Here is a 25,883-nt window from a genome sequence, read left to right as displayed (position 1 = left end):
TTAGTCTCTAAGCGGGACTATTTCAAGTACCTTCAGAGCAAAACACAGAAAGACCTCTGTCAGATACAAGATAACTGGTGGGAGAGCAAAACCAAAGAAATTGAGCACTATGCTGAGACCCACAACTTAAATATGTTCTTCAATGCTATTAAGACTGTCTATGGACCTACTAAACCAAGGACCACCCCATTGCTCTCATTAGACAGCACAATGCTGATTAAAGATAAAGATGGCATCAACGAAAGATGGCGAGAACACTTTAGCAACCTTCTCCATAGACCATCAACTGTGAATAATATTGTCCTCAATGAAATTCCACAACAACCTGCTATGACAGAACTTGACTTTCCACCCACTATAGATGAGATTAAGAACGCTGTTAGCCAGATAAGTCCAGGGAAAGCTCCTAGAAAAGATGGGATACCAGCAGAGATATACAAAGCAGCAGGTCCAGCAGCACTAGCAGCGTACCACAGCGTGATCATCAACATCTGGGAGGACGAAAACATACCACAGGACCTCCGCGATGCTATTATTGTCTCTCTTTTCAAGAACAAAGGCAGCAAAGCAGAATGTGGAAACTATAGAGGCATATCCCTCGTCTCCATTGGAGGGAAGATCATCGCCCGCATCATCTTGAACCGCCTAATAGCCAGTATTTCCGAGGCAAATCTACCTGAAAGTCAATGTGGTTTTCGACCTGGCAAGAGCACAGTCGACATGGTGTTTGCTGTCAGACAAATACAAGAGAAGTGCATTGAACAGAACATGCACCTGTATGCTGTCTTCATAGATCTGACAAAGGTGTTTGATACCGTCAACAGGAAACCCCTTTGGACCATTCTATCACGACTTGGCTGCCCAAGAAAATTTGCCCAGATTATATGCCTTTTTCATGACAGCATGACAGGCGAAGTATTGTCTGATGGAGCCACATCAGTCCCCTTTAACATCACCAATGGTGTGATACAAGGATGTGTTCTCGCTTCTGTCCTATTTAACCTGTTCTTTGCATGTGTCCTTAACCATGCAATGAAAGATATGGACCGAGGTATATACTTGAAATACCGGCACGATGGTTCACTTTTTGACCTCTGTCCCCTGAATGCAAAGACTAAGACAGTGCAGAAACTCCTTCTTGAGGCACCCTTTGCTGACGACTACGCCCTCATGGCGCACACTGAAAATGATCATTTTCAGTGTGCGCCATGAGGGCGCAGTCGTCAGCAAAGAGCACATTGTCAACAAGTTTGCTGAGGCCTCGCAACTTTTTGGACTCTCAGCCTCGGAAAGACAGAAGTTCTCAATCAACCTGCACCTGGATCAAATGCTTCTGTCCCAAGTATCTCCATTGACGGCACTCAGCTGAAAGGAGTGGAGAACTTTAAATACCTGGGTAGTGTCATATCCAGTGATGGATCACTGGATAATGAGATCAATGCATGAATATCCAAAGCAAGCCTTGGCTGTCTGCATGTCATACTTTTAAATCACCACAACATCCAGATTTCAACAAAACTGCTTGTGTACAGAGCTGTTGTTCTTTCATCTCTTTTGTACGGGTGCGAAACATGGACACTATATAGGCGTCACATCAAGCAGCTCGAAGCATTTCACATGCGCTGCCTCCGCAGCATCATGAAGATCCACTGGCAAGACAAAGTGCCCAATCTCGAGGTCCTCGAGAGAGCCCAGATGACAAGCATCGAAATGATGATCATGAAGTCACAGCTACGTTGGACCGGTCATGTTAGCCACATGGATGCCAACAGAATCCCCCGTCAGCTTCTGTATGGTGAGCTCTCCCAGGGCATCCGGCATATAGGTCGTCCACGGAAACGTTACAAGGACACCATCAAAGCCAATCTGCAGTACAGCAGTATCAAACCTAGGGACCTTGAGGACGCCACCAGCGACAGAACACAGTGGCGAGCAGCAGTCAGAAATACCTGCATCGCCTTTGAGGAAGACCGCTGCCGGCGTCTACAAGAGGCATGCGAACGACGTCACAGAGCATCAGCAGCGCACAGTTCACTGACCGCGAACTTCCCATGCACCATCTGCAGCAAAATGTGCACCTCTAGAATTGGCTTGTACAGTCATCAGAGGGCACACCATGAGACCAACAATAGATGATCTGCACAGATTTGTCATCATCGGATCGATGGACTACCAAAACCGGGTGCAGAAGTTAGGCTTGCTCCTTTATAACTCCCAGGGTCACCCTAGTGCCTTTTTAGCAGGTAGGTAAGACATTTGCTACTCTCCAGGTCTCCAAACAGGAGTGGCGTTTGTTTATTTTCAGGGCAGGGGAAGCATGTACTTATGAATACACTGCCACCAGAAAATAAAGTGGAAAGTATTTCATTTCCTGGCTATATATCAGGTTTCTAACTAGACACTAGTGCTCTTTCTTAGTGCCTAGCTTCCAATTTCAGCTGAACAATTTTATCCGCTCCTTGTCATTCAAGCTGGAAGCATTTTAAATTACCTTCAGCAGCAGCAGTGGTCACTGTCACTAACAACTGCTGGTGCAACTCGGGGGGGAGGGATAGCTCAGTGGTTTGAGCATTGGCCTGCTAAACCCAGGGTTGTGAGTTCAATCCTTAAGGGGGCCACTTAAGGATCTAGGGCAAAATCAGTACTTGGTCCTCTAGTGAAGGCAGGGGGCTGGACACAATGACCTTTCAAGGTCCCTTCCAGTTCTAGGAGATGGGATATCTCCATAAATTTATTTATTAATGGTGTGTACCAACACATTTTCAAAAGCATAAAAGAAGGCCATTGTTGGTGGGGGTTTTAAGCACTCCTTATTCTAGAATGGACCCTTGAAGATACTTGCTACATTTTCTTGTCAGAAGAGGCAAAGGATTTATGCCATACTGAATGCTGAAGCCAACATTGCTTTCAGTGGTGATTGGACAGTAGGTCTAAAAATTAAACCCAGCAGCCATGTTTCATTGTGAGGCATGCATGTGCAGGTCAAGCTTTCCTTCTGCTTGGTGGCCTCATTCTTGCGAATGATACAGGTACCTAAATGTAAAATAATTCTATTCTCTGACCAGTTAGGATTCTTGCATTTCAGTACTTGTCTTCTACAAGTCACTTGTCTTAGAGCTACAAGTCATTCAGGGCTGGTCTTCACTACTGTTGTAAATCGAGCTAACTTACGCTTATGTAAACAACATAACTGAAGTTGACGTAGTTAGATCCACTTACCGCAGTGGCCCCACTGCGCTGTGTTGATGGGAGAGCATCTCCCATCAACTTCCCTTACGCCTCTCGGGGAGGTGGAGTACACAAATTGATGGGAGAGTGCTCTCCCGTCGACTTAGCGTGTTTTCACCAGACCCACTAAATTGAGTCGCTGCATCGATTGCAGGAGTGTCAATCTACCATGTAGTGTAGACATGCCCTCGGTCCTTGCCAGTCCTTCTGTGGTGACTGCAGTCATCCATATTTTCTCGGGGTGCAATCTTTTATTATGAAAGCTGAACTTACAAATGTAGAATTATGTACAAAAAATAACTGAATTGAAAAATAAAACAATGTAAAACTTTAGAGTCTATAACTCCACTCAGTCCTACTTCTTGTTCAGCCAATCGCTCAGACAAACAAACTTGGTTACAATTTGCAGGACATAATGCTGCCCGCTTCTTCTTTGCAATGTCACCTGAAAGTGAGAACAGGTGTTTGCATGGCAAAGTTGTAGCCGGTGTCTCAAGATATTTACGTGCCAGATGCACTAAAGATTCATATATCCTTCATCTTCAACCACCATTCCAGAGGACATGTGTCCATGCTGATGATGGGTTCTGCTCAATAACAATCCAAAGCATAGCGGACCAATGCATATTCATTTTCATCATATGAGTCAGATGTCACCAGCAGAAGGTTGATTTTCTTTTTTGGTGGTTCGAGTTCTGTAGTTTCTGCATCTGAGTGTTGCTCTTTTAAGACTTCTGAAAACATGCTCCACACCTCATGCCTCTCAGATTTTGGAAGGTACTTCTGATTCTTAAACCTTGGGTCGAGTGCTGTAGCTATTTTTGGAAATTTCACATTGGTATCTTCTTTGCGTTTTGTCAGTTCTGCTGTGAAAGTGTACTTAAAACAAACATGTGCTGGGTCACCATCCAAGACTGCTATAACATGAAATATATGGCAGAATGCAGGTAAAACAGAGCCGAAGACATACAGTTCTCCCTCAAGGAGTTCAGTCACAAATTTAATTCACGCATTATTTTTTAATGAGCATCATCAGCATGAAAGCATATCCTCTGGAATGGTGGCTGAAGCATGAAGGGGCATACGAATGTTTAGCATATCTGGCACATAAATACCTTGTGATGCCGTCTACAAAAGTGCCATGCGAATATCTGTTCTCACTTTCAGGTGACATGGTAAATAAGAAGCAGGCAGCAGCTTCTCCGGTAAATGTAAACAAACTTGTTTATCTCAGCGATTGGCTGAACAAGAAATAGGACTGAGTGGACTTGTAGGCTCTAAAGTTTTACATTTTTTTTAATGCAAAAAATATATACATTTGTAAGTTACACTTTCATGATAAAGAGATTGCACTATGGTACTTGTATGAGGTGAATTGAAAAATACTATTTATTTTATCATTTTTACAGTGCAAATATTTGTAATAAAAATAATAATATAAAGGGAGCATTAAATTTTTTTACTTAATCGCGTGAGTTAACTGTGATTAATTGACAGCCCTAATATCCAAGATCAATCTCTGGCTTAAAAAATAAATTCAGATTGACTTGGATCTGAACACTGCCATTACTCCTGATGTTTCAACCAGTTTTCCATCCAGGATATAAATATCCACTTGTGGGAGGCATCTGAGGGGTGATCCAGAGATTGGTGTTGGGTCTAGTCTTCCTAACATCTGTGGGACATATCCTTGGCTGGAGTAAAATGTCATAGCTCCACTGACTTCAAAGCAGGGACAGTTTACACCAGATGAGGATCTGTTCCTGTATTAAAAATCTGGGAGAGGGGGGGTCAAGAGCATGTTAATTATATTTTGCAATGGCATAAAAAGTCTGTTTTTTCTCTCCAAATGTTTGTAGCATTATAGCAGGGGTCGGCAACCTTTCAGAAGTGGTGTGCCGAGTCTTCACTTACTCACTTTAACTTAAGGTTTTGCGTGCCGGTAATACATTTTAACGTTTTTTAGAAGGTCTCTCTCTATAAGTCTATATTATATAACTAAACTATTGTTGTATGTAAAGTAAACAAGGTTTTCAAAATGTTTAAGAAGCTTAATTTAAAATTAAATTAAAATGCTGATCTTACGCCGCCGGCCCACTCAGCCCGCTGCCAGCCTGGGGTTCCGTTCACCTAGTTCGGCAGTGGGCTGAGCTGGGCCTGCGGGACCCCAGCTGGCAAGGGCCGGCAGCCGGGACCCCAGACCGGGGGTGCAGTTGTGAATGTGTGTGGGGGGTGCAGGAGCTTCCGTTTAGTGCTCAGGGTGGGGGTGGGGATGTGGGAGGGTGCAAGAGTCAAAACGGGGGCTGGAGGTGTGTGAGGGGGTGCAGGGGTCAGGGCTGAGTGCTGGGTGTGTGTGAGGGAATGCAGGGGTCAGGGCAGAGGGCTGGGTGTGTGTGTGGCATGGGGTTCATGGGTCAGGGCAGAGGACTGGGTGTGTGTGAGGGGGTTCAGGGGTCAGGACAGAGGGCTGGGTTTAGGGGGGTTCAGGGGTCAGGGCAGAGGGCGGGGTGTGTGTGAGGGGGTTATGGGGTCAGGCAGAGGGCTGGGTGTGTGTGAGGGGGTTATGGGGTCAGGCAGAGGGCTGGGTGTGTGGAGGGGTGTAGGGGTCAGGGCAGAGGGCTAGGTGTGTGGAGGGGGTGTAGGGGTCAGGGCAGAGGGCTAGGTGTGTGGGGGGATTCAGGGGTCAGGGCAGAGGGCTAGGTGTGTGTGAGGGGGGTCAGGGCAGAGGGCTGAGTGTGTGGGGGGGGTTCATGGGTCAGGGCAGCAGGCTGGGTGTGTGGGGGGGGTTCATGGGTCAGGGCAGAAGGCTGGGTGTGTGTGGGTGGTTCAGGGGTGAGGGTTGAGGGCTGGGTGTGGGGGTGGTTCAGGGGTCGGGGCAGCGGGCTGGGTGTGTGTGAGGGGGGTCAGGGCAGAGGGCTAGGTGTGTGAGGGGGTTCAGGGGTCAGGGCAGCGGGCTGGGTGTGTGTGAAGGGGGTCAGGGCAGAGGGCTGGGTGTGTGAGGGGGGGTTCATGGGTCAGGGCAGAAGGCTAAGTGTGTGTGGGGGGTTCAGGGGTGAGGGTCGAGGGCTGGGTGTGGGGGTGGTTCAGGGGTCAGGGCAGAGGGTTGGAGGGGATATGCCCCGTCCCCACCCCCACCCTTTTCTCCAGGGCCCTGTCCCCACCTCTTCTCTGCCTCCTCCCCGGAGCAGCGACCACGCGGTGGCTCCACTCCGCTCCACTCCCCCTCCCCCTCGCAAGGGCGATCAGCCGATTGGCGCGGGGGGTGGAGGGGCAGGAAAGCACCACACTGGGGGAAGAAGTGGGGGTGGGGGGAGCTTGGCTGCCGGCATGACCAAACTTCTGCCTCCTGCCCCCGCAGGAGAAATCGGTGGGCAGGGGGACTGAGTAGGGCCAGGACCCCGGCAGGCAGCAGCAGCTGTGCCATCAAAAAGACGGCATGCGTGCCGCAGGTTGCCGACTCCTGCATTATAGCTTTCATTGTTGGCAGGTGTGCTGCAGGTATCGAATTATGAGTGGAGATTGGATACGCACAGCTTGGCTAAATGATCATTTAGGGAGATACATACTGTAATCAGCTGTAAGCATTTCAAGGTTGTAAACGCCAAGGAGAGAGGGGAACTGTTTAGGGTGGTCTAAGGAGCTATAACTCGGCAAAATGGGATAAAAAAAGCAAAGGGAAACTGAGACACCACTGATGAGATCTGGTAGGCTGTGGAACTGACTCGAAGCCTTGTCACTAGAGTCATTTCAAACTGGACTGAACACAACACAGAATATGCTGTGGGGAATAATCCTGCACTGGCCGAGGGGCTGGATATAAGTAATTTGATAGGTCTTTTGCATTCATATTTCTCTGATCCTGAGTTTCATTCACATAAATTTTCATGTATAATATACATTTTAATTTGGCTTCAGATGATGTTAGTACTAAAAGTGACAGAACATTGCAGCAATGGCTACAAATGCTACCGTAATTCATTCATTTTGCTTTTATTGCCATGAGGAAGTTTACGTTAATTTTAGCTCAGGGGCTAATTTAAATTATAATTGGAATTAAGGATGGGCGAGAACCACAAGTAAAATTCAGCAGAGGTACAAAGCTGTCAGAGATGGAGCTCCCTGTTTCTGCCCCATCGTTCCTCATTGCAGACCCCAAATGATATTTCTTCACCTTGGCACACCTCTTCCAGAATTTGTCCTGCTCTGCTGTGAGGTTATTAAAGTCTATTGAAGAGTGGTTTCACGTTGCTTTCTTTTGTTCTGTGCTTTAACAATTCCCTCACTTTAGCCTTTTCCATTGTGTCAAAGTTAGACTCAGGAGTCCTAGTTTGTCAGACCACTCTGTTTTATTAGCACAGCGCTCTGCTAATAGCACATTCAGATAATGTGAGCCCCCATGCAAGATTCAAACAGTCTTATTTATACAGATAAAAGGGTGTGAACTAAACAAAGGGACAGAGAGAGCAAAATTGTAAAATTTGCATGGGGCACAATATGCATATTCTGCTTCCTTATTAACTCTTATCGATCTAAGGCTAATGCTTCACCAATTGCCCTTAAGTGGGGCAATTCATTAAGCAGTTAATGTCTGCTTTCCTGCCCCCTGGCTTGCAGCATTTCTCATTTCTACTTAAAGGTACATACAGCATTCTTTAATTCATTCCATTTCTTTAATATAATTCATTTCACTTCACAATCCCTCCTTTTGGTCAAGCTTACGCAAAGACCAACAATTACTGGGTTCTACATATTAATTGTTCTTTATCTCTTGGTTCATCAGTGATATTTCAAAATCATCATATTAGCACTCTGTTTCGGGGGAGTCACTTGGGTGGCATACCTTACACAATTCTGGATACAACAGGAGATTAGCTGAAAACATACAAAATTCATTAGGATTTCAAACAGGATAGGATTTCAAACACCCTGAAACAACCAGTTTCCTATGCCAGAGAAATTGGACAGGTTACTTAGCCACTTCCATAAAGAACTCGGCTCTTCATGGGGAAGATATGCGATTTGTTCTAAGTGACTAGCACAATCTATTACCTCATTGGTGTCATCAGGTATGAACACACAACATTCTTTTCCAATGAGAGCACAGGTCCCTCCTTTGGCCACCAGCACTATGTCCAGTGCCTGACGGTTTTGGAGGGCCATCTGTCAGATTGCCCCTGTTTCTTTGGCCAGGGTTTTTTAAACTCTCTCCGGTTTCATTTGCCATTATTTCAACTACTGCTTGTAACCTCAGGAGCCTTTTTGCATGGTGTTGAAAGATTGTATTGTTTTCACTAAGGCTACTGTAGGAGAAACATGAAATTGATTTTTCCATTTGATCCTCATGTTAAGAAAAAATTTCATATCCCCATACCCAGCCCGCCACTTTTTAGTTTTGTTCGAATAATCCCATACACCATTGGCCACAATATGCTGAAGGCAATGGCTTTTTCCCAATCCAGCCCTGTCTCCTTACACACTCAACACCCAACCTGTCCCTCCACCACACTTATCCATTTAGATACATTTATTCCCACTGCTTCCCAAGGATACGTCTTCACTAGCTGCCGTATCGGCGGGTAGCAATCGATTTATCCATGATCAATATATCACATCTCATTAAGACGCGATATATCGATCCCAAACGCGCTCACCGTTGACTCTGGAACTCCACCAGAGCGAGTGGCGCTAGCGCAGTTGACTGGGGAGCTGCGGTCATCGATCCCGCGCCGTCTGGACCCCAGGTAATTCGATCCAAGATACTTCGACTTCAGCTACGCGAGTAGTTGTGTATCTTGGATCGATCCCTTCCGCCCCCCTCCCAGTGTAGACCAGCCCCAGGTGTCATTATTGTTCCATGTTTTGTTAAACGGACGAGGTCCTCCAGTGAGGCCTGGGGAATTGAGTGGGATTGCCAGGACAGGAACACCAGCTTGAGAGTGGACTGGGATGTGGCTGCAGACCCAGCAATTAGAAATATTAAGGGTCTGAGCTATCCACACTTGCTGCTGGATAAAAGAATTGTCATTGTGGACTCCCCAGACCTTAAGACACCAGCAGCCGAGGAACAGGCGCCACCAGAGGTGCATGTTGGAGGCAAGGCCCTTCTGGTTCTGACAACCTCAACTGAGGGAACCGCAGTCATGGTTTTACATCCACCAGGCAGCATGCGCTAGGCTTACTACTGCTTCTTTTTGGGCCTTGCTTTAGGTCGTCGTCTGCTTCTGGCAACCCTTACGAGAGTGTAGATGGTAAGGTATTGCAGACTGTCCCTCTACGTCTTCTTCTGGAGTTAAAATTGACTCAGCGTGGTCCTGAGGTGATGATTGGTGTGCTGGGGGTGGTGCCTTTTTACACTGCAAAGCATGTATCCACGCTGTGATGCCAGACAGTTTAACAGCCGTCTGGATAGTAAGCAGTACCTGATGATTCTTTGATGTCCTTTAAGTCTCTTTACATTATAAAATTCTGCTCCTACATATCCCCCTTTTGACACTAAGGTCTGGTCTATACTACCCGCCTGAATCGGCGGGTAGAAATCGACCTCTCGGGGATCGATTTATCGCGTCCCATCGGGACGCGACAATCGATCCCCAAATCGGCGCTCTAACTCCACCAGCGGAGGTGGTAGTAAGCGCCGCCGACAAAAAGCGGCAGAAGTCGATTTTGCCTCCGTCCTCACAACGGGGTAAGTCGGCTGCAATACGTCGAATTCAGCTACGCTATTCACGTAGCTGAATTTGCGTATCTTAAATCGACTCCCCGCTGTAGTGTAGATGTACCCTTAGTTTATTAATCGCCAGTGTCACTTCTTATTTAGTCCACGTAATAGAAAATACTGGGAGGTGATTTGGGCCTGTGGCTCTAGCTTTGCATACATTTGTTTTATCCAACAGCACATTTCAAACATTCCAATTAAACCCACATACAATTTAAAACCAAAAACAATTAGGGTTAGTAACATTAGTATGCCATTAGTTGTGGGAGACCATTCAGAAAATATGTTATACCAATGGTAAGCAATTATGTCTTTCTGCAGTGGCAATTCTTAACATGTTGCCATTTGCATGTATAATATGAATGGTTCGGTTTCCCACATTGCCTTTTTGTTTGTTTTAGGAACTATGTTACCTTTTTACCTTTTGTAAACACAGTACTTACATTACATTTACATTTGTCTATTGGAAGGTTGCTAACACTTCCATTCTTTTAAAACACTTTCCCCCTCCCCCCCCCCAAGAATTAACACATACACATAGCCCATTATATAGTACTTTGGTCTCATTATTCATTTTATCCCACATACAGGATCCTAGTGAGATGTCTTTACTACAGGGCTTTGGAGCAACAGGCATGGATAATCATACCCAATTTTATTTGTTTCTGTATTAGGTTGTCCTGTAGCTGGTATCAGCTTTTTCTGAAGGACGAAAATAACATTTTTCTATCCCTTTTGGGGTGGCATTCATTATTGCTTAAAATATTCCTTTCTTTCACAAATACCCTTGCTGATTGCAGGCAAAACAAGAGGAATTACCTCCATATTTTCCTGTGTTTTTGTCCTATAGGCAGGCCAGGTTTCAATGGCTTCTATCTTTTAAGAGTTATGGGGAAATTATCCCACTGATCAGTCATTAAATCCATGAGGTGGTGTACCTCAGTTTTTCCTTTACAGCAGTCCAAGTTTACAGTGTCTTTCCTGCTGTGTTAAGCTTTAAGTTTGTTCACAGGTAACAGCTGAAAAGAATCATTATCATAAAGGATTTTTCAAAAATCATACACACTATACATTGTTACAGGGGTACTTATTAATATTAAATTTATTTTAATTAAAGGTATCTTGTTATACCGTGCCTTTTATTTAGACAATTTGTTTGCTGACCAGATATGTTCTTTATCTGCAACTTCTTTGTGCTGGCAGTTCTCTCACTTCCTTTATCAGTTAGGTAATTTGCATCAACACAGGCTTGGCTTTTGGATTCAAAGCCATCAGCAGAGCTCAGAGACTCTGTCTTAAAAGGAACACAATTAACTTTTACCAGAGTTTTGATTACTTTTAACTCTTGCTTCCAAAACACACAGAGATCTGAAAAAGAAAACACAGTCTATTGTGGCTCCTTTGGAGCCCTAATAGGATTTTAATTAAGTAGCATGTTTCATTTGCATTTCTTTTACCCCTCTCTATAATATACACTGCACATGTCTGCACATTCCTTCTATACTTTAACTTTTAAAACATTAGCCATATTAATTTTTACATAAGGTGTAACTGTTTCTTTTGTTCTTATAGAGTTTTATGTACCGTTATCAAAGTGACAGTCTGATTACACAGAGCCATTTTAAGGCTCAGTGTTTCTAACATTGCTTCTTTTTGTTTTGTGCACCTCACCCCTGCTGTTGCTTCAGAGGGGCACTGTCTTTATTCTTTTATTACAGCTTTCATCTGCTATTTTGTTACAAAAACAAACAAACAAACAAAAAGAATCCAGAATCTCTCCCTATTCTTCTGATTTTGACTGCCCTGCTGCAGTCATGACTTGGTCTTTATTTGAAAACATTTGAATTTTGTAAAGAATCAAGTTACCCCTTAAGGATTAAATACCAAATCTCAAAGCCAACCAACGCTGATTACCTGTGTCTGGCAAAAAAGTCTGTCAGTTTTGCAACTTTGAATTAAAGAGTCAAATCGATTTTTAGTGGCATTATAAACAAAACAAAACCAATTTTTCTTAAACCTACAAAACAGGAATTTTACAAACCTCACATATTCCCACAGACAGATGGATACATACACATTTTCTTTTCCTTAACATCCCTTTTACACTGCTTTGTTTTTACATAGCTGTACATAGATTACATTACCTTTATACATTTGGGGCAGTTAAGTTCCAATAGAACCACCCCCCCCCCCATGTTCTTTTAGCAAATTTGACTCAATTGTCCATAGTCAAATGATTTTAATTAGATAGTCTCTTTACCTGGATTATTTACAGACATTCTTTTGGAAAAGGGCCCATTTTTCCTTCAGAATGGCTGCAAAGAAACCAAGAATTCTTTTAACAAGGTCCTTTTAAACATTTTTACAAGGTTTAACTGCTTAATTCTTTTCAGCCTCTGTAGAGTTAACTTTTCACTCTCTTTCCTTAAATCACTTGTTTATTTCCCAAAATGACACCTTTATCAACTCAGATTTCACCATTTTAAGTATTGTTCCAGGGGTTCATGCTTGCACTTACTCCTGACACTATGCCCTTAGGGCTTCCAACCTGTTTTTCAGTTTCTTTATCTGTTGCTTGCCTGCTAGTCTGGGCCCGATCCTGCTTTTTCCAATGGACCGTTTTTGTGAGTGATATTGTGGTCATTTCACAATTTTGAAAGAAATGTTTAAGGAAAGGGACCAGGAAGGGTGGGGGCTAGTTGAGGAGCCCACCCTCCTTGCTGAATTGATAGTGGAACACTAAAGAATCAGTTTCTGAGGCAGACAATGAAGGGGAACAGAACAAGGGGCTTTTTCTCCTTTTTACAATGAGATGGGAGGATGGAGGGGGTTGGGATCGATCCGGGGTTGTTGGTTTTTTTTCGGAGAACGGGGTAAAGGGGAGCACTCGGTCTGGTGGTAGGAGAGGAGGCTTTTAATAAAGCTTTTAACTTATTATTTGAGAGAGGCGAGTTTTGATTTTGTCCACCTACGATTTGCCTCTTCCCACCACAGCATGAAACAACTAACCTCTCCTTTTCCAATTTAGTTTTAGATTGGCCGAGTTTGTCTTTTAAGATGTCCACTCGGTCCTTGTTCCAAGATTTTAACAGTGGCCACTGAGTTGAGATCTCCCTGAGTTAGCCTTGACCATTTTTCCAGAAATTTACAGGAGTCCGGACACTTCCTAAAACCGAGCCGGCGTTCCTTTAGGGAACTGTCCCAACTTAGACGTCTGGTTACCAATACAGGAGGACTTTACATACACCAGTCACACAAGAAGGAAATTTGGGTTCGTCAGAGCGATGCCCGGTGCAGCACACAAAAGGAGCCCACAGGCTACTGCCTCAATCGCCCTTGCTTTCACACCAAGGGTTTTACCTAAGGTGCGGTGTGGCTGCGATTGTGCAGATTTCACTCACTCAGACCGCGGGGACAGGAACCCCTTGGTCGGCCGATCTCCGGACAGAGATGGCACCCAGACTCAAACACTCCACAGGAGGACGGATAGACACAGAGACAGGACAGTCCTCAGTCCAGACAAAACACAGAAATAATTACCTGACCAGATTACTGAGGTCAGATCCCGGGATCCCTACCAGAACAGAGTGGGAACCAACAGGTTCAATGGCGTAGACCTCACTGTGGTCGTGCGCCCTTCCGTTCAGGAGGAGGACCGCTCGGGCCAAATGCCCAGGTGCTGGCTGCCACGGTCATCCTACAAAAATGGTCAGGAATCACACGGCCCCAGTGAAGACGGTTGCCATCTCGGTGGGATCTCCAAATTGTCAAAGTTAGATTCAGGACTCCTAGTTTGTCAGACCACTCTGTTTTATTAGCACAGCGCTCTGCTAATACATTCAGATAATGTGAGCCCCCATGCAAGATTCAAACAGTCTTATTTATACAGATAAAAGCGTGCGAACTAAACAAAGGGACAGAGAGAGCAAAATTGTAAAATTTGCATGGGGCACAATATGCATATTCTGCTTCCTTATTAACTCTTATCGATCTAAGGCTAATGCTTCACCAATTGCCCTTAAGTGGGGCAATTCATTAAGCAGTTAATGTCTGCTTTCCTGCCCCCTGGCTTGCAGCATTTCTCATACCTACTTAAAGGTACATACAGCATTCTTTAATTCATTCTATTTCTTTAATATAATTCATTTCACTTTCACAATTGCTTCACCCCCTCAGTCACTCAGAGCTCCACTTTTGCCTAGTGCTCTAGTCTAAATGAGGCATGGAGCTATTTAGATGGAAGGTCTGGAAATGTGGAGATTTCTGCTAATGAATACATGCCCTAATTTGCATAGTTGGTGGCTATGTATTACCTCATTTACATGTTTTGTATTTTTAGTAAAAGCTGTTTTTATTTCTTACCTCTATTCCATCTCCTGCACAGTATCAGTTGCTCTGCTACAGCCAAAGGCACTTAAATAATCCTGTTACAAGATGAAGTTAAATGCTGGGGTGTGGTTGAAAAAGTATTTTTATTTGCTGACAAAATTATGGGGGTTCCTCTCTCGATCTCTGACAGCCACTAAGTAGTGGGGCGTGAAGGGCTCAGACAGCAGAGTGAGGGGGAGAGAGGGACTATAGTAGGGAGAAAATTCTTTTTACATGGCTTTTTTCAGTGCATTTTCCTGCTATCATTTAACTAACAAAATTCTTCACCATACTCCCTCGGCTTGTATGTTGTATCCACTTCCCTTCATCTGTTTGTGGTTTTGAGCATACATTCTTCAGGGCTGTCTTCTGTTTGTAAAGTGTCCAGCACAATAGGGCCCCAGGTTTGGGCACCATCGTCATATAAGTGATTATTTCTAGCAATGTCCCACAGCGCCTCAGTCAGGAGGAGCTCTGAGGCTCCTGGGCCTTTCAAGGGGAGTCACTTTTGTCTGTCTGTCTCTAGGGGTTTTGTATCAGACAGACAAGACCAACTGGCAACCTGGGGTTGTAGAGGCCACCTCCAAGCCCTGGTATGCTATTGCTGCACAACTCCCACTCTGAAAGCCACCTGCCTCATATAGAGAGGGAGTTTAAGGTGCTATACCCAGACATGTATATGAACACTGCCATTACTCCTGATATTTCAACCAGTTTTCCATCCAGGACAAAATATCTACTTGGGGGAGGCATCCAAGGGGCAATACAGCGATTGGTGTTGGACCTAGTCTTGGACCTAGTCTTGCTAATATCTGTGGGGCAGATCCTTGGCTGGAGTAAATTGTCATAGCTCTGAGGTTGGAAAATGGTGGTGAGGGTCTCTACTAGTCTGTATGGTCTCAAGTAGGTTGCTTCAGCCATAGGTTCAGCCTTACTGAGACTATAGAGACTAGGAGTATGTGGGAGTAGGTTCCCACAAAATTCAAGCACCCAGGACAGAAATCTTCCAAGAAAAATGGGAGACTTAGCAGGTCTGGAGGAACATCACCACCCATAAAACCTGAAGATGTGATTTGTCAGATCTTATAAGCTAAACAGAGTCAGAACCAATAAGTAACTGGAGAGGAGACCTCCCACTAATATCTAGATGCAGGGTGAAGTAGTGTTGATGATTCAGTAGGTGCCACTCTTTTCTTTAGGTCAGTGCTGAACTAATGCCTCTGCATGTTGTGCAAGGGCACTGCACTGTTGGAAGAAAACTAGTAAAACCAAGAGTAAAACCACAGCTCTTGGACTGTTAGTGCTCCCATGGCACTTTTGGCAAGAGTAAGGTTGCATCAAGGTCATTACTGTCTCATAGACTCTAAAGCCAGAAGGGACCATATCATCTAGAACCTCACCCACCCACTGCTGTAATAAACCCATAACCTCTGGCTGACTTACTGATGTCCTCAAAACATGATTTAAAGACTTTGCCTAATGAATTCCCCCCTTCAGTTTCAATGGGGTGATTCCTCACTTCCTATTATACTCTGTTGCTTGATATGCCTATGGGCAAAGAACTAGAAATGGCTGCACTTAGATGGTAGGTGAAATGGTTCCTCCATGTAATGTTTGTAAAATGCTTCAAGATGAAGGTATTGTATAAATCTTAATTACATTATGTAAGCAGGGGAATGGTCCTGCTATTGTGGGGAACTTTCCTGGCTTCTGCACTACCCCGGTGAAGTGGGCTAGTGAAAGGATCTGAGTCCTCGCTCCCACTTCCTTTACTCAGAGGCCTCCCTGCCCTTGAGGACTCCCCTTCCACTCTCCTGTCTGGCAGAGTCCTCGTAAACCCCGACAAGGCTGGGCCCAGGATTCCTGGGGGGCTCGACCCCCAACCCTGCTGTAATCACCCAGGACAGGGGCTAGGGTGTCCCCACTCCGGGGTACTCTCTCTGCACTGGGCACCTCCCTGACCCACTAATCATTTCATACAATTTAAAGCAAATACAAGTTGTTTAATTAACAATTAATTTTAAAAAAGAATAAGGAAAAATGGGAAAGGTTAAAGGAAAACACATCACCCTGCTCTGTGGCAGGGAACATCACAAACAGTGTCTCTGGAACGTCAGGGCAGTTCACAGTCTGTTCCTTGTAGGTCCCAGGCTCCTTCTCAGGCCCTGGCTGTGCTGCAGAGACGCTGCGGGTTGGACACTTGCTCTGGAGGTGGCCACACGCTCTCAGGCTCTAGGTGGCAGCGTCGCCCGTGCCCGGTCAGGGTTACGATCCCCCTCCAAGTCTGGCCTGCAAGGCCTCTTGGCTGAGGCGTCTCCCTGTGCTGGGCCCACTGCCCAGGGTCCCGCTCACTCTCCGCAGCTGCTCACCGCACCCAGCTCCGGACTGCTCCAGCCCCAGCTCCAGCTCCAGCTCCACTCTGCCTCAGCACGGCTGCTGCTGCTGCTCTGCCTTCAGCTCCCTGGGCTGCTTCTCTGGCCTCTCTGGCTCTGGTTGCTACAGCTCTGCTCCCAGGACAGGTCTGCTCCGCAGGCTGCTTCTGTGACTCTGCTCCCAGCTCTGACCTGCTTCCTGGCTGCTTGTCTGGCCCCTCTGGCTCTGGTTGCTGCAGCTCTGCTCCCAGGGCAGCAGGTCTGCTCTCTCTGGGCTGTGCTCTGGCTTTGGGGCTGCCGCTCTGCTTCCAGCAGCTTAGCTCAAGCCCCTGCTCTCTCCTTAGCTCGGCCCCACTCTGTCTGACTCAGGCCATTCCAGTTCACACAGAGGACTGGACCCCTCTGGCCTCCTGACTCCCTGCTTAGCCTGCCCGCCCTGTCAATCAGGCTGATCCGGAGCATTGGCCTCTCCCCATTGTTCCTGGGGACTGTCAGTCTCAGGCTCCTGATTTCCCATCGACCCTTCCTCTTTTAGTGCTGGGAGCTAGCCAACCAAAACACCCCCACTGAATGTTAGTAAGGGGGCAACAGTCCCCTTACATATAGTAAAAATCAGTGAACTGTCGGTGACCAACACGGGGTCCTTAACAGACTGTTTATGACAGTTGACGAGGCGATTCCCACATTTTGGATATAAAACTGGTGTGTAGGCTCTTTCTACTGTTTACTTTTGGGCAAGTTGTGCTGTTAAATCAAATTCATGACAACGCTTGCTCATCGTTCAGATGTTTACATTTAAAATATTTCCTTCCTTTATTTAATAAGTATCTATTATAAACTTAGGGTATTCTATGGTAAAGGCCCACAATACTGTAATTGTTCCATTGGAAGCTGCCCAAGATGAAAAGTTCAGGACTGGATTTTAATCGGCTGGAAAATCTCAAGAGTTAGCACTTGTTTTTTTTACTCCAAAACCAGAGTTGGTTCTGATCCAGCTCATGTTTTACCCTGACTCCACTCCCTCCATATTTGTTCAGATACGTGATTATGGTTTAATCACATATCACAAAAGCATTTGCAAAAAGGGACAAACTGTGTAATCTCAGCCAGCAGGTGTGTAACTTATTTTTAGTCAATAAATTCTAACAAGCAAAAACAAACCCTCAACCCCATCCTGTAATGTTTTAATTTTTGTAGCTGTGTATCCTGACTGTATAACCTCATGCAATATTCATTTGTGTATCAAGCTGTTAACATTCTGGTGTGGAATGAGGAATTGGAAGAATACAAAAATATCAATGGATGGTTTCTCAAACTTGACAAGCCTTTCTGTGATGCTGCATCTCCATCTAGTGGTAGACTTTTAGAGTACATTGTGCATCACAGTGAACACAGCTGCCTTTTCCGAGTTCTTGCCTCTGGACCTTGCAGATACATAAAATGGTTACACCTTACTGTATTCTACCAGTCATGTTTGTCACATCATTACCAGTGTCAACATGGCAGGTTTAAAAGCTCAAATGCCTCTGGCATTGTGCTCTGTAGCTTTGTAGAACAAGAATACCAATAAAAGGCAACAAATCCCTGACTCAGGTAGGTAGTTATATACTGAGGACTGTTTCAGGTGTATAAGCTGTAAAACCACCTCATCACCAATAAGAATTCAATTAGCATTTTAATAAAAACCTCACAGAGAGCCGGGTCGGGAAGAAGCCCCTTGAAAAAAGCAGAGCACAGCAAGTTTGTGCTGAGCCCAGTTACAATGCACTGTTCAGCATCTGTGGCTTTCTTCCCTTTATCTCTCGCCAAGCCACTGTCTCCAACTGTCTCAGACGATTGCTGAGTCTCCTAGAGGCCCAATGGCACACTAAGCTGTAAGGAAGAATTCACGTAGCACTTCCCCCTCACCCTTATTCTGTGTGTGTCTCTCTCAGAATCCAAAGCCTTTTAAAAGTCTCTTCTGTCAACAACAACAACAAATGCTTTGATTTATCCACTATCTCAGTTTTCTCAGAGCCCCTTTTCCTTTGGGTGTTAGCATTTGGCCCCTTCCTTGTGTATGAGCATTTATTTTAAAAGAAAATGTGTGCTCAGGCTGTTTTGACTTTGTCAGCTTCATAAAACTGAAATGGTTGGCTAGGGCAACAAATGATTTTCTGTTTCGCAAAGTTTGGGCATGAAAGATTTTTCTTTGGTGGGTTAAAGGAGAAAGGTTGGAATTTGACAACTTCCAGCCAGTTACAACTTCAGAATGGCACCAGAGAAGCCCTCCCTACCTCTAGTTCCCCACTGGAGTTAAAATGTTAGCTCTGAGTACACTAAAAACAGTGAAGAATTAGGGATTGAAGCTTAGAGGCATCAACAGGACACATGGGCCAACATGTTAATCGAAGCACTTAAGCCCTAATCTGGAAAACCTTATGCTGTGGAGGAGTTAATGATTAATGTCTGTGAAGTCCTGGCCCAAATAAGAACTAGCACTGCCAAATGTGATAATGTTGTCCTCTACCATATAATCGCAGCTTGGGCTTCTTCAGATAAGAATGTAGTCTTGTTTCATCTTCAGACATCGATCCCACTAGGACGGGGTTGCTTATTAAACAGCCATTCATCCTTGCTCCTCAACACACATGCTTCAGAGCAAATATTTTTGCCTATTCTTCTTCCTTTCTCATTGACTTATCTACAGAACTTAACAATTAAAAATATGCCTTTGCATTTGTATAACATCTTTGCTCTGAGAATCTCAAAATGCTTATAAATATGAATTAAGCCTCAGAATATCCTCTGAGGTTGTCATGGGATATATACGGGTCATTTCATCCACCACTGAAACATAGCCATCTTCTCGGTGGAATTTGGCAGATATTAGATAGCACACAAGAACATCTAAGCAGAAGTTTATAGCAATATGTCAACACCACTCTGTCCAACAGACACTGCAGAGGGAATTTCAATTGGTAAAATATGACCAGATGGAATTTGTCCAGGAAACTGGTTTAATCTGTTCTATCAAATCTTTCAGGAATGCAACTAAATAAGTCTTAGACCTCTGTGTGGTGTGAGATCTCTTTTCCCTAAGGAACACTTCTAGGTCTCAGAGAGAACTACAGCAGCACCAAGTGCAAACTACCAATACCTGCCTCCCCAGAGTCCTCTCTCCATCCTAAGAATGTACAACAAACACAACACAAAGGACTCACTGGAAATGCAAGTTCACAAAGTTCCATAAGCATCATTTCTGTGGGAATTGTTCTGCAGAAGAAGTACTTTTACGACATTTTAACGTGAATCCACTATATGTCTATCTGGTTTCTTATATGGTGTCATAGTATCTAAGCACCTCAAACTTCCATAAAATTTCACATGACCTTTAATAACCACAAGTGCTCATGTCCTCTTTCATCCGGAAGGCCTTCCCAGCACAAGACCTCCACCACTGTGTTGGGGCATTGGTTCAGTCCTTTCTCAGAATATTACCTACTGAGTCAGCAATACCACTTCCCTGTGTACCCTGGTGTTCCTCAGAAGTCTCCATATTGGTGGCTTCTGCCTAATCCTGCTTGCATATTATCAGCTGTACCAGGTCTATTGTGGCTGTTGTAGAATTGTAACTATTCCATGAACAAGTCAATTTTTGTCACTTCCTCCTTTGAGTATCTTATTTCTAAATGTCTCATCTTAAAGGCCAAAATTTCCATAGACATTAGTGGCTCAGGATTGGCCCCTATATACTTTTAACTTAATCAGCTATATGAAGCTGGGCATATGGTCTGGTTGACTGAGAATAAATGAGTTGATGCACTTCTATTCATCTGTCACCATGTTTTGTCCAGCAACTCCAAATTAGTTTTCTAGACTAAGCAACATCTTGGAATTCTTCACTCCCACACAATGTTTTTTGCCCTCATGCTTTCCTGGAAGAACCATCACACAACTTGGGAGTCTATTCAGGAGAGGCCTGGCACTGGACAAAGCTTGCAGCTGGTCAAGAATGATATTCATTAGCAAAGCTGAGTGCATGGGTAGCTTACATAGTGCATTATTTAACACCTGCTGTAGCCATTACTATTAGTATCTCATTATGTATTAAAGTTCACATGTGTACAATGAAGAGAGACTATAATGTTTTGTTAAATTTGCATCAGTGGAAAAATCTCTTCACTTCCTTCACGATGAGTGCACATTGAAAAACCCACTGATTTGTCAAGGAGCAGTTAATCCCTTGTTTATCCTTTGCATCCCTCGCCTATCTCTCTCTCTTTTCTCTGCACTTTGGAGTGGAATGAAATTTCCATATTGTTTCATGGCACTGCAGTGTGCAACTTACAGGGCTGAGAGTTTAAGTTGCTCTACGGATAAAATGTATTCCAATGTATCAGGTGTGCTAGGGTTCAGAAAAGCTTAGGTGCACAATTGTGCTCCTAATTTCTGTGTAATTGCTCTGACTGCATGTGAAGAACAGGTAATTTTATGTGTTGTACAAGTGATCTAAACTGACATTTAGTATGTGCAATTATTGGAGAGATTGTGTGCCTAACATATTTGAAACTCTTTTCACATATAAAAATATCTGTAGGTTTAGAAACGAATATGGAGTTCATTTTCATGTCATGTTAATTGACTATTTCCCAGCCCACAAATTGTTTCTAATCCTCCCAGCCTCCCCAGTAACTAACAAGCATCTCAAGAGTTGAATCTGTATGTGTATTACAAGAGAGTTGACACAGGTTTGAAGTTGCACCTTTTAAGTTCTTTACCCTTAGCAAAGTGCTTAGTATAAAAAAGATGATTGCAAAGCAGCCAACCGTTTGCCATTTTCTTTCCAAGGGTAGAAGTGGGTGATTGCCTGTAAGCAAGAAAGTCACAGCTAAGCTCCTTCTGATTCTTTCCCTTCTTTGTTTTCTCCTTTAGTGTGGAAACAATAAATGATGGGCAGTTTCACAGTGTGGAGTTGGTTATGCTGAACCAAACACTGAACTTGGTTGTGGATAAAGGAACCCCCAAGAGTCTTGGCAAACTGCAGAAACAACCCACAGTCAGCATCAATACCCCGCTCTACATTGGAGGTATGTTCAATCACTCTTCGCAACAATAGCTGAGACCTCGACAATTTTCCAAGTTTCTTCAGCTAATAATACAGCTGGCATCTCCCATCAAATCATGTTGCTGCTATGAAAATGATTTGCCTGGAATAAAGACATTAAGAGACTAAAAAAATAAGACATTCCAACATTATGGTCTGACAAGATGTTAGTAGCCTCGTTAATTCAACAGTCTGTGAAGCCATGCAGGGTACGCATGGAGATACTGCAGTGAAGGGCATGGCAAAACTTGGATTGGATAGGGAGCATCTGCTCTTCAGCTGTGGTTTTTCCAAATTAACTAGATTAAAAACAAGCACAAATGGCTGCAGGTTTATAATGGATTCCTAAGGGCCATTGGGCCTGATCCAAAAACCATTGAAGCTGATGGTAAAAATTCCCTTTGGCTTCACTGTGTGCTGGATCAGTCCCTTTGTGAATAATCCCTTTTCTACGTGGCCGCTGAATTATTATCCTCACAAATCTGAAACTGGATAATCTTGTTTTGGCCAGAGCTGAACCTTAACAATTGGCTCATATAAAGAATGTCAGAGATTAAAGAGCCTCATGCAGCAGAGATGATCTGGCAGCAGAGCTATGAGAACACCTCCCATGAACCACCCAATCTGCGTAAGAGATACAGCTCTATAAACATAAATAGTATGTCCTATGGAAATAAGCATTAAAAGTTCATGTAATTAGACTTTTGTAATGCATAAGCATATAATGGGGAGAATTAAAGTAGTTTTGGTTTTTGACTACTTCCCTTTGCAAGCTCAGTGTCTTCCTAACATAGCTCTGCTAAACATAGCTCCTCTCTAGACGTATTGCAAAATTCTGTCCTTTTATAATTGAAAGCATAAACATTTGACAGAGAGCTTTATAAATTCAAAGGACTAATGTGATGTTACTTCCATGAAGACTCTATAAGGATCATGTTTTAAGTGCAATGTAAAACCAAGGATGTCCCCAGTTATACTCAGGCTACATCTACACTACCCGCCTGAATTGGCAGGTAGAAATCGATCGCTCGGAGATCGAATTATCGCGTCTCGTCGGGATGCGACATTCGATCCCCGAATCGACGCTTGTACTCCACCAGCGGAGGTAGGAGTAAGCGCCGTCGACGGGGGAGCCACGGAGGTCGATTTGCCGCCATCCTCACAGCGGGGTAAGTCGACTCCGATATGTTGAATTCAGCTACGCTATTCGCGTAGCTGAATTTGCGTATCTTAAATCGACACACCCCCGCTCCTCCCGTAGTGAGGACGTAGCCTCACTAAATGTCCCAAGGCACTTTAACAAGTGTTAGTCACAGTGTTCCATCCAATATGAATAGCTGTTTTATACCTGTGTAGATTTCTCCTGCAATAGTTTTAACTGGCTACATTACTATTTCCAGTCCTGACTGTTGCATATTGTTGCTGAGTACTGTTAGCTTTCTTGTTGCATTGCAGAGGTAGCAGCATTTCACTGGCAAACTAAGAAATTCTTAAATAATTTCTAAAGAACTTTGGGATTAAAGTTGCTATAAAAATATAAATAGAAGAACCATGATCTAATGGTTGAAATGCAGGGCTGTGAGTCTGGAGAGCTGGACTTTATTCACTGCTCTGCCACCTTTTTGTGCATTCTTGGGCAAGTATTTTTATCTTTCTGCCCTTCCAATTCCCCATCTTCAAAATGGGAATAATGATACTGAACTACTGCAAAGAGGTGTCCTAAAATTGAATTCATTATTGTTTATGAAGGACTTTGGAATCCTCAAAGGGAAGGTGCTAGCCATTGTAATTTATTCTAGTATTATTGTGAATGCAAGATAATCTTTATATTTTGTTTTCTCTGAAGGGATCCCAACATCTACTGGGCTATCTTCATTGCGCCAAGGCACAGATAGGATGTCAAACGGCTTTCATGGATGTATCCATGATGTCCGCATTAATAATGAGCTGCAGGACTTTAAGGATCTACCCCAGCAGTCATTAGGAGTCCTTCCTGGCTGCAAATCCTGTAACATCTGCAAGCATGGCATCTGCCGGTCCATAGAGAAGACAAGCGTTATCTGTGAGTGTCACCCAGGCTGGACAGGCCCACTGTGTGACCAGGAAATTGGAGACCCCTGCCTTAGTAACAAGTAAGGTCAATGGTGCTGATGGGAGTGCTCTCTTCAATAAACTGACTTTTAACTTTTTACAGGGCCGCCCGAGGTCCCCACGAGAATATAGTATTCTATAGTATTGCAACTTTTTTTTATGGAAGGGGCCCCCGAAATTGCTTTGCCCTGGGCCCCCTGAATCCTCTGGGCAGCCCTGACTTTTTATCATGCAGAGCCAGGCTTCATTTTCAGAGGTGCTGAATACCCACAACTCCCACTGAAGCCATTAGGAGTTGTGAGGCCTCTTCACCTCTGAAAATTTACATCAACCACTTTTTGTTTAGAATGATGGCAGGCCATAGATCTGCACTCCAGTTCAGGGGGAGTTGAGGCATTTATATCAAGAGCCACATTTTCAGCTGTGGGTGTGCCTGCCAAAATACACAGCCCCACATTGCATACATAAACCCCACATCAATCATACACATTGCATTTGATCCACTGATTGCATATCGTTACCCACGGATGAGTTTTCTGTAGGGGGATGATGTACATTTTGTTGATGCATCCACATCCAAAAGAAAGTGCCCATTACACCATGTGCTAGACATGATGTTCAGAGTCTAACTCTCCAAAGGCCATCAATGTTGTTCTTTAGAACTATGTATTCCAACTTAAACTGGTTCAGAATCCCCCAAAACTCAGCTGTCCTTAAGAGTTCCCTTTGGAGTAGAACATCTGAAGAACAGCAATAGAGTAAGGAATAGTGTATAGTCCCAGGGAACGGGCTTATGAGTGAAGCATTTATAATTCAAAGAAACAAAGTGCACATTCATGTCAGAGCACTGGATAGATACATTAATTTCCTGACAGGAACACAAATAGACAAACCAGCACAGACCAATGGTCTATGTAGCCCTGTGTCTTATCTCAAACAGATGGAAATACTTTTGTATTAGAAGCTACTCCCATGGTAAGCTGTTGGAGAATCTGTGGGAAAGGGATATTGCAAACATATGGTTTTGACAGGCAGAGTGACCCAATCTGTAATTATCCATGTGATTGATTGGAGTGAACAGGAATTTCACTTGGCACAGCAACCATTTTAAACTAGCTTCTGGGCACAATCCTGCAGAGTGCTGAACCCCTCAGGGGAGGTATTGAGCACCCTCAATGCTGGAGATCTGAGTATGCCTAGCATCTCACAGGATTGAAGCCCTTTAACTTGTAAGCTTTAGTAAAACTAGGTAGGGTAAAATAAGAGACAGATCTGGATACATGACCCTAACCCTAAAAAATGTTGAAATATTGATTTGATTTTTATTTAAACTGGCCTTTTGTTATTGTATTTCACGAAGGAGGATGCACAAGCAGTCCCCTGAGTTTTCAAAACCAGCAATTAGCCAGGATGGCTGGGCAAGGAAAGAATGAGGGACTTGCAGTTGTTTAAATGGTGAAGGTTTGTTTGGGTGTCCAAAAGAGTGGTAGGTGCCATACAGAGGGCCATAGGCAGAACAGGCAGCCGCCTAGGACACCACTCTACCTGGGGGCACTGCTCTGCCGGGAGCCCGGACAGACGGGAAGCAGTGGAGTAGGGTTACCATATGTCCAGGTTTCCCCGGACATGTCCGGCTTTTGGATCTTTAAATAGCCGTCTGGGGGGAATATGTAAAAAGCTAAAAATGTCCGGGATTTCCCCCGGACGGCTATTTAAAGACCCAAAAGCGCTGACAGGGCAGCCGCGCTGGGGGAACCGCGGCAAGCCGGTGCCACTCACCTTTCCTCCCTGGGCCCTGGGGCAGCGCACAGCTGAGAGCTCCCGGCGCGGCGGTGTCAGCCCACAGGGCCTCCCACCTGGCCAACAGGAGCCTGCAGAGCGCAGCCCTGCCCCTGCCCCCAGCAAACAGAGAGGCAGCGAGGAGGTCTCGCTCCCCTGCGTGCTGCAGCGGGGCGGGGCTTGTAGACTCGGGCAGAGAGACACCCCCCCCCCCCCCCCCCCCCCCCCCCCCCCCCCCCCCCCC

General features: G+C 44.6%; 1 protein-coding gene across 2 annotated transcripts in view; it reads left to right on the top strand.

The window, feature by feature from the left end:
• SLIT3 (slit guidance ligand 3) overlaps positions 1–25,883 on the top strand; it is a 780,962-nt gene that overhangs the window by 738,800 nt on the left and 16,279 nt on the right. For both annotated transcript variants that reach the window (XM_034778698.1, XM_034778699.1), the window contains 2 exons: positions 21,598–21,752; positions 23,616–23,901. In XM_034778698.1, the coding sequence (XP_034634589.1) occupies positions 21,598–21,752; positions 23,616–23,901 (441 nt within the window). The remainder of the gene's footprint in view (positions 1–21,597; positions 21,753–23,615; positions 23,902–25,883) is intronic.

Source organism: Trachemys scripta, chromosome 8 (genome assembly GCF_013100865.1).
Source record: "Trachemys scripta elegans isolate TJP31775 chromosome 8, CAS_Tse_1.0, whole genome shotgun sequence".
NCBI classification, from domain to species: domain Eukaryota; kingdom Metazoa; phylum Chordata; order Testudines; family Emydidae; genus Trachemys; species Trachemys scripta.
Note: the sequence above shows the minus strand (reverse complement) of the source record. Positions and strands in the feature narration are given on the sequence as shown.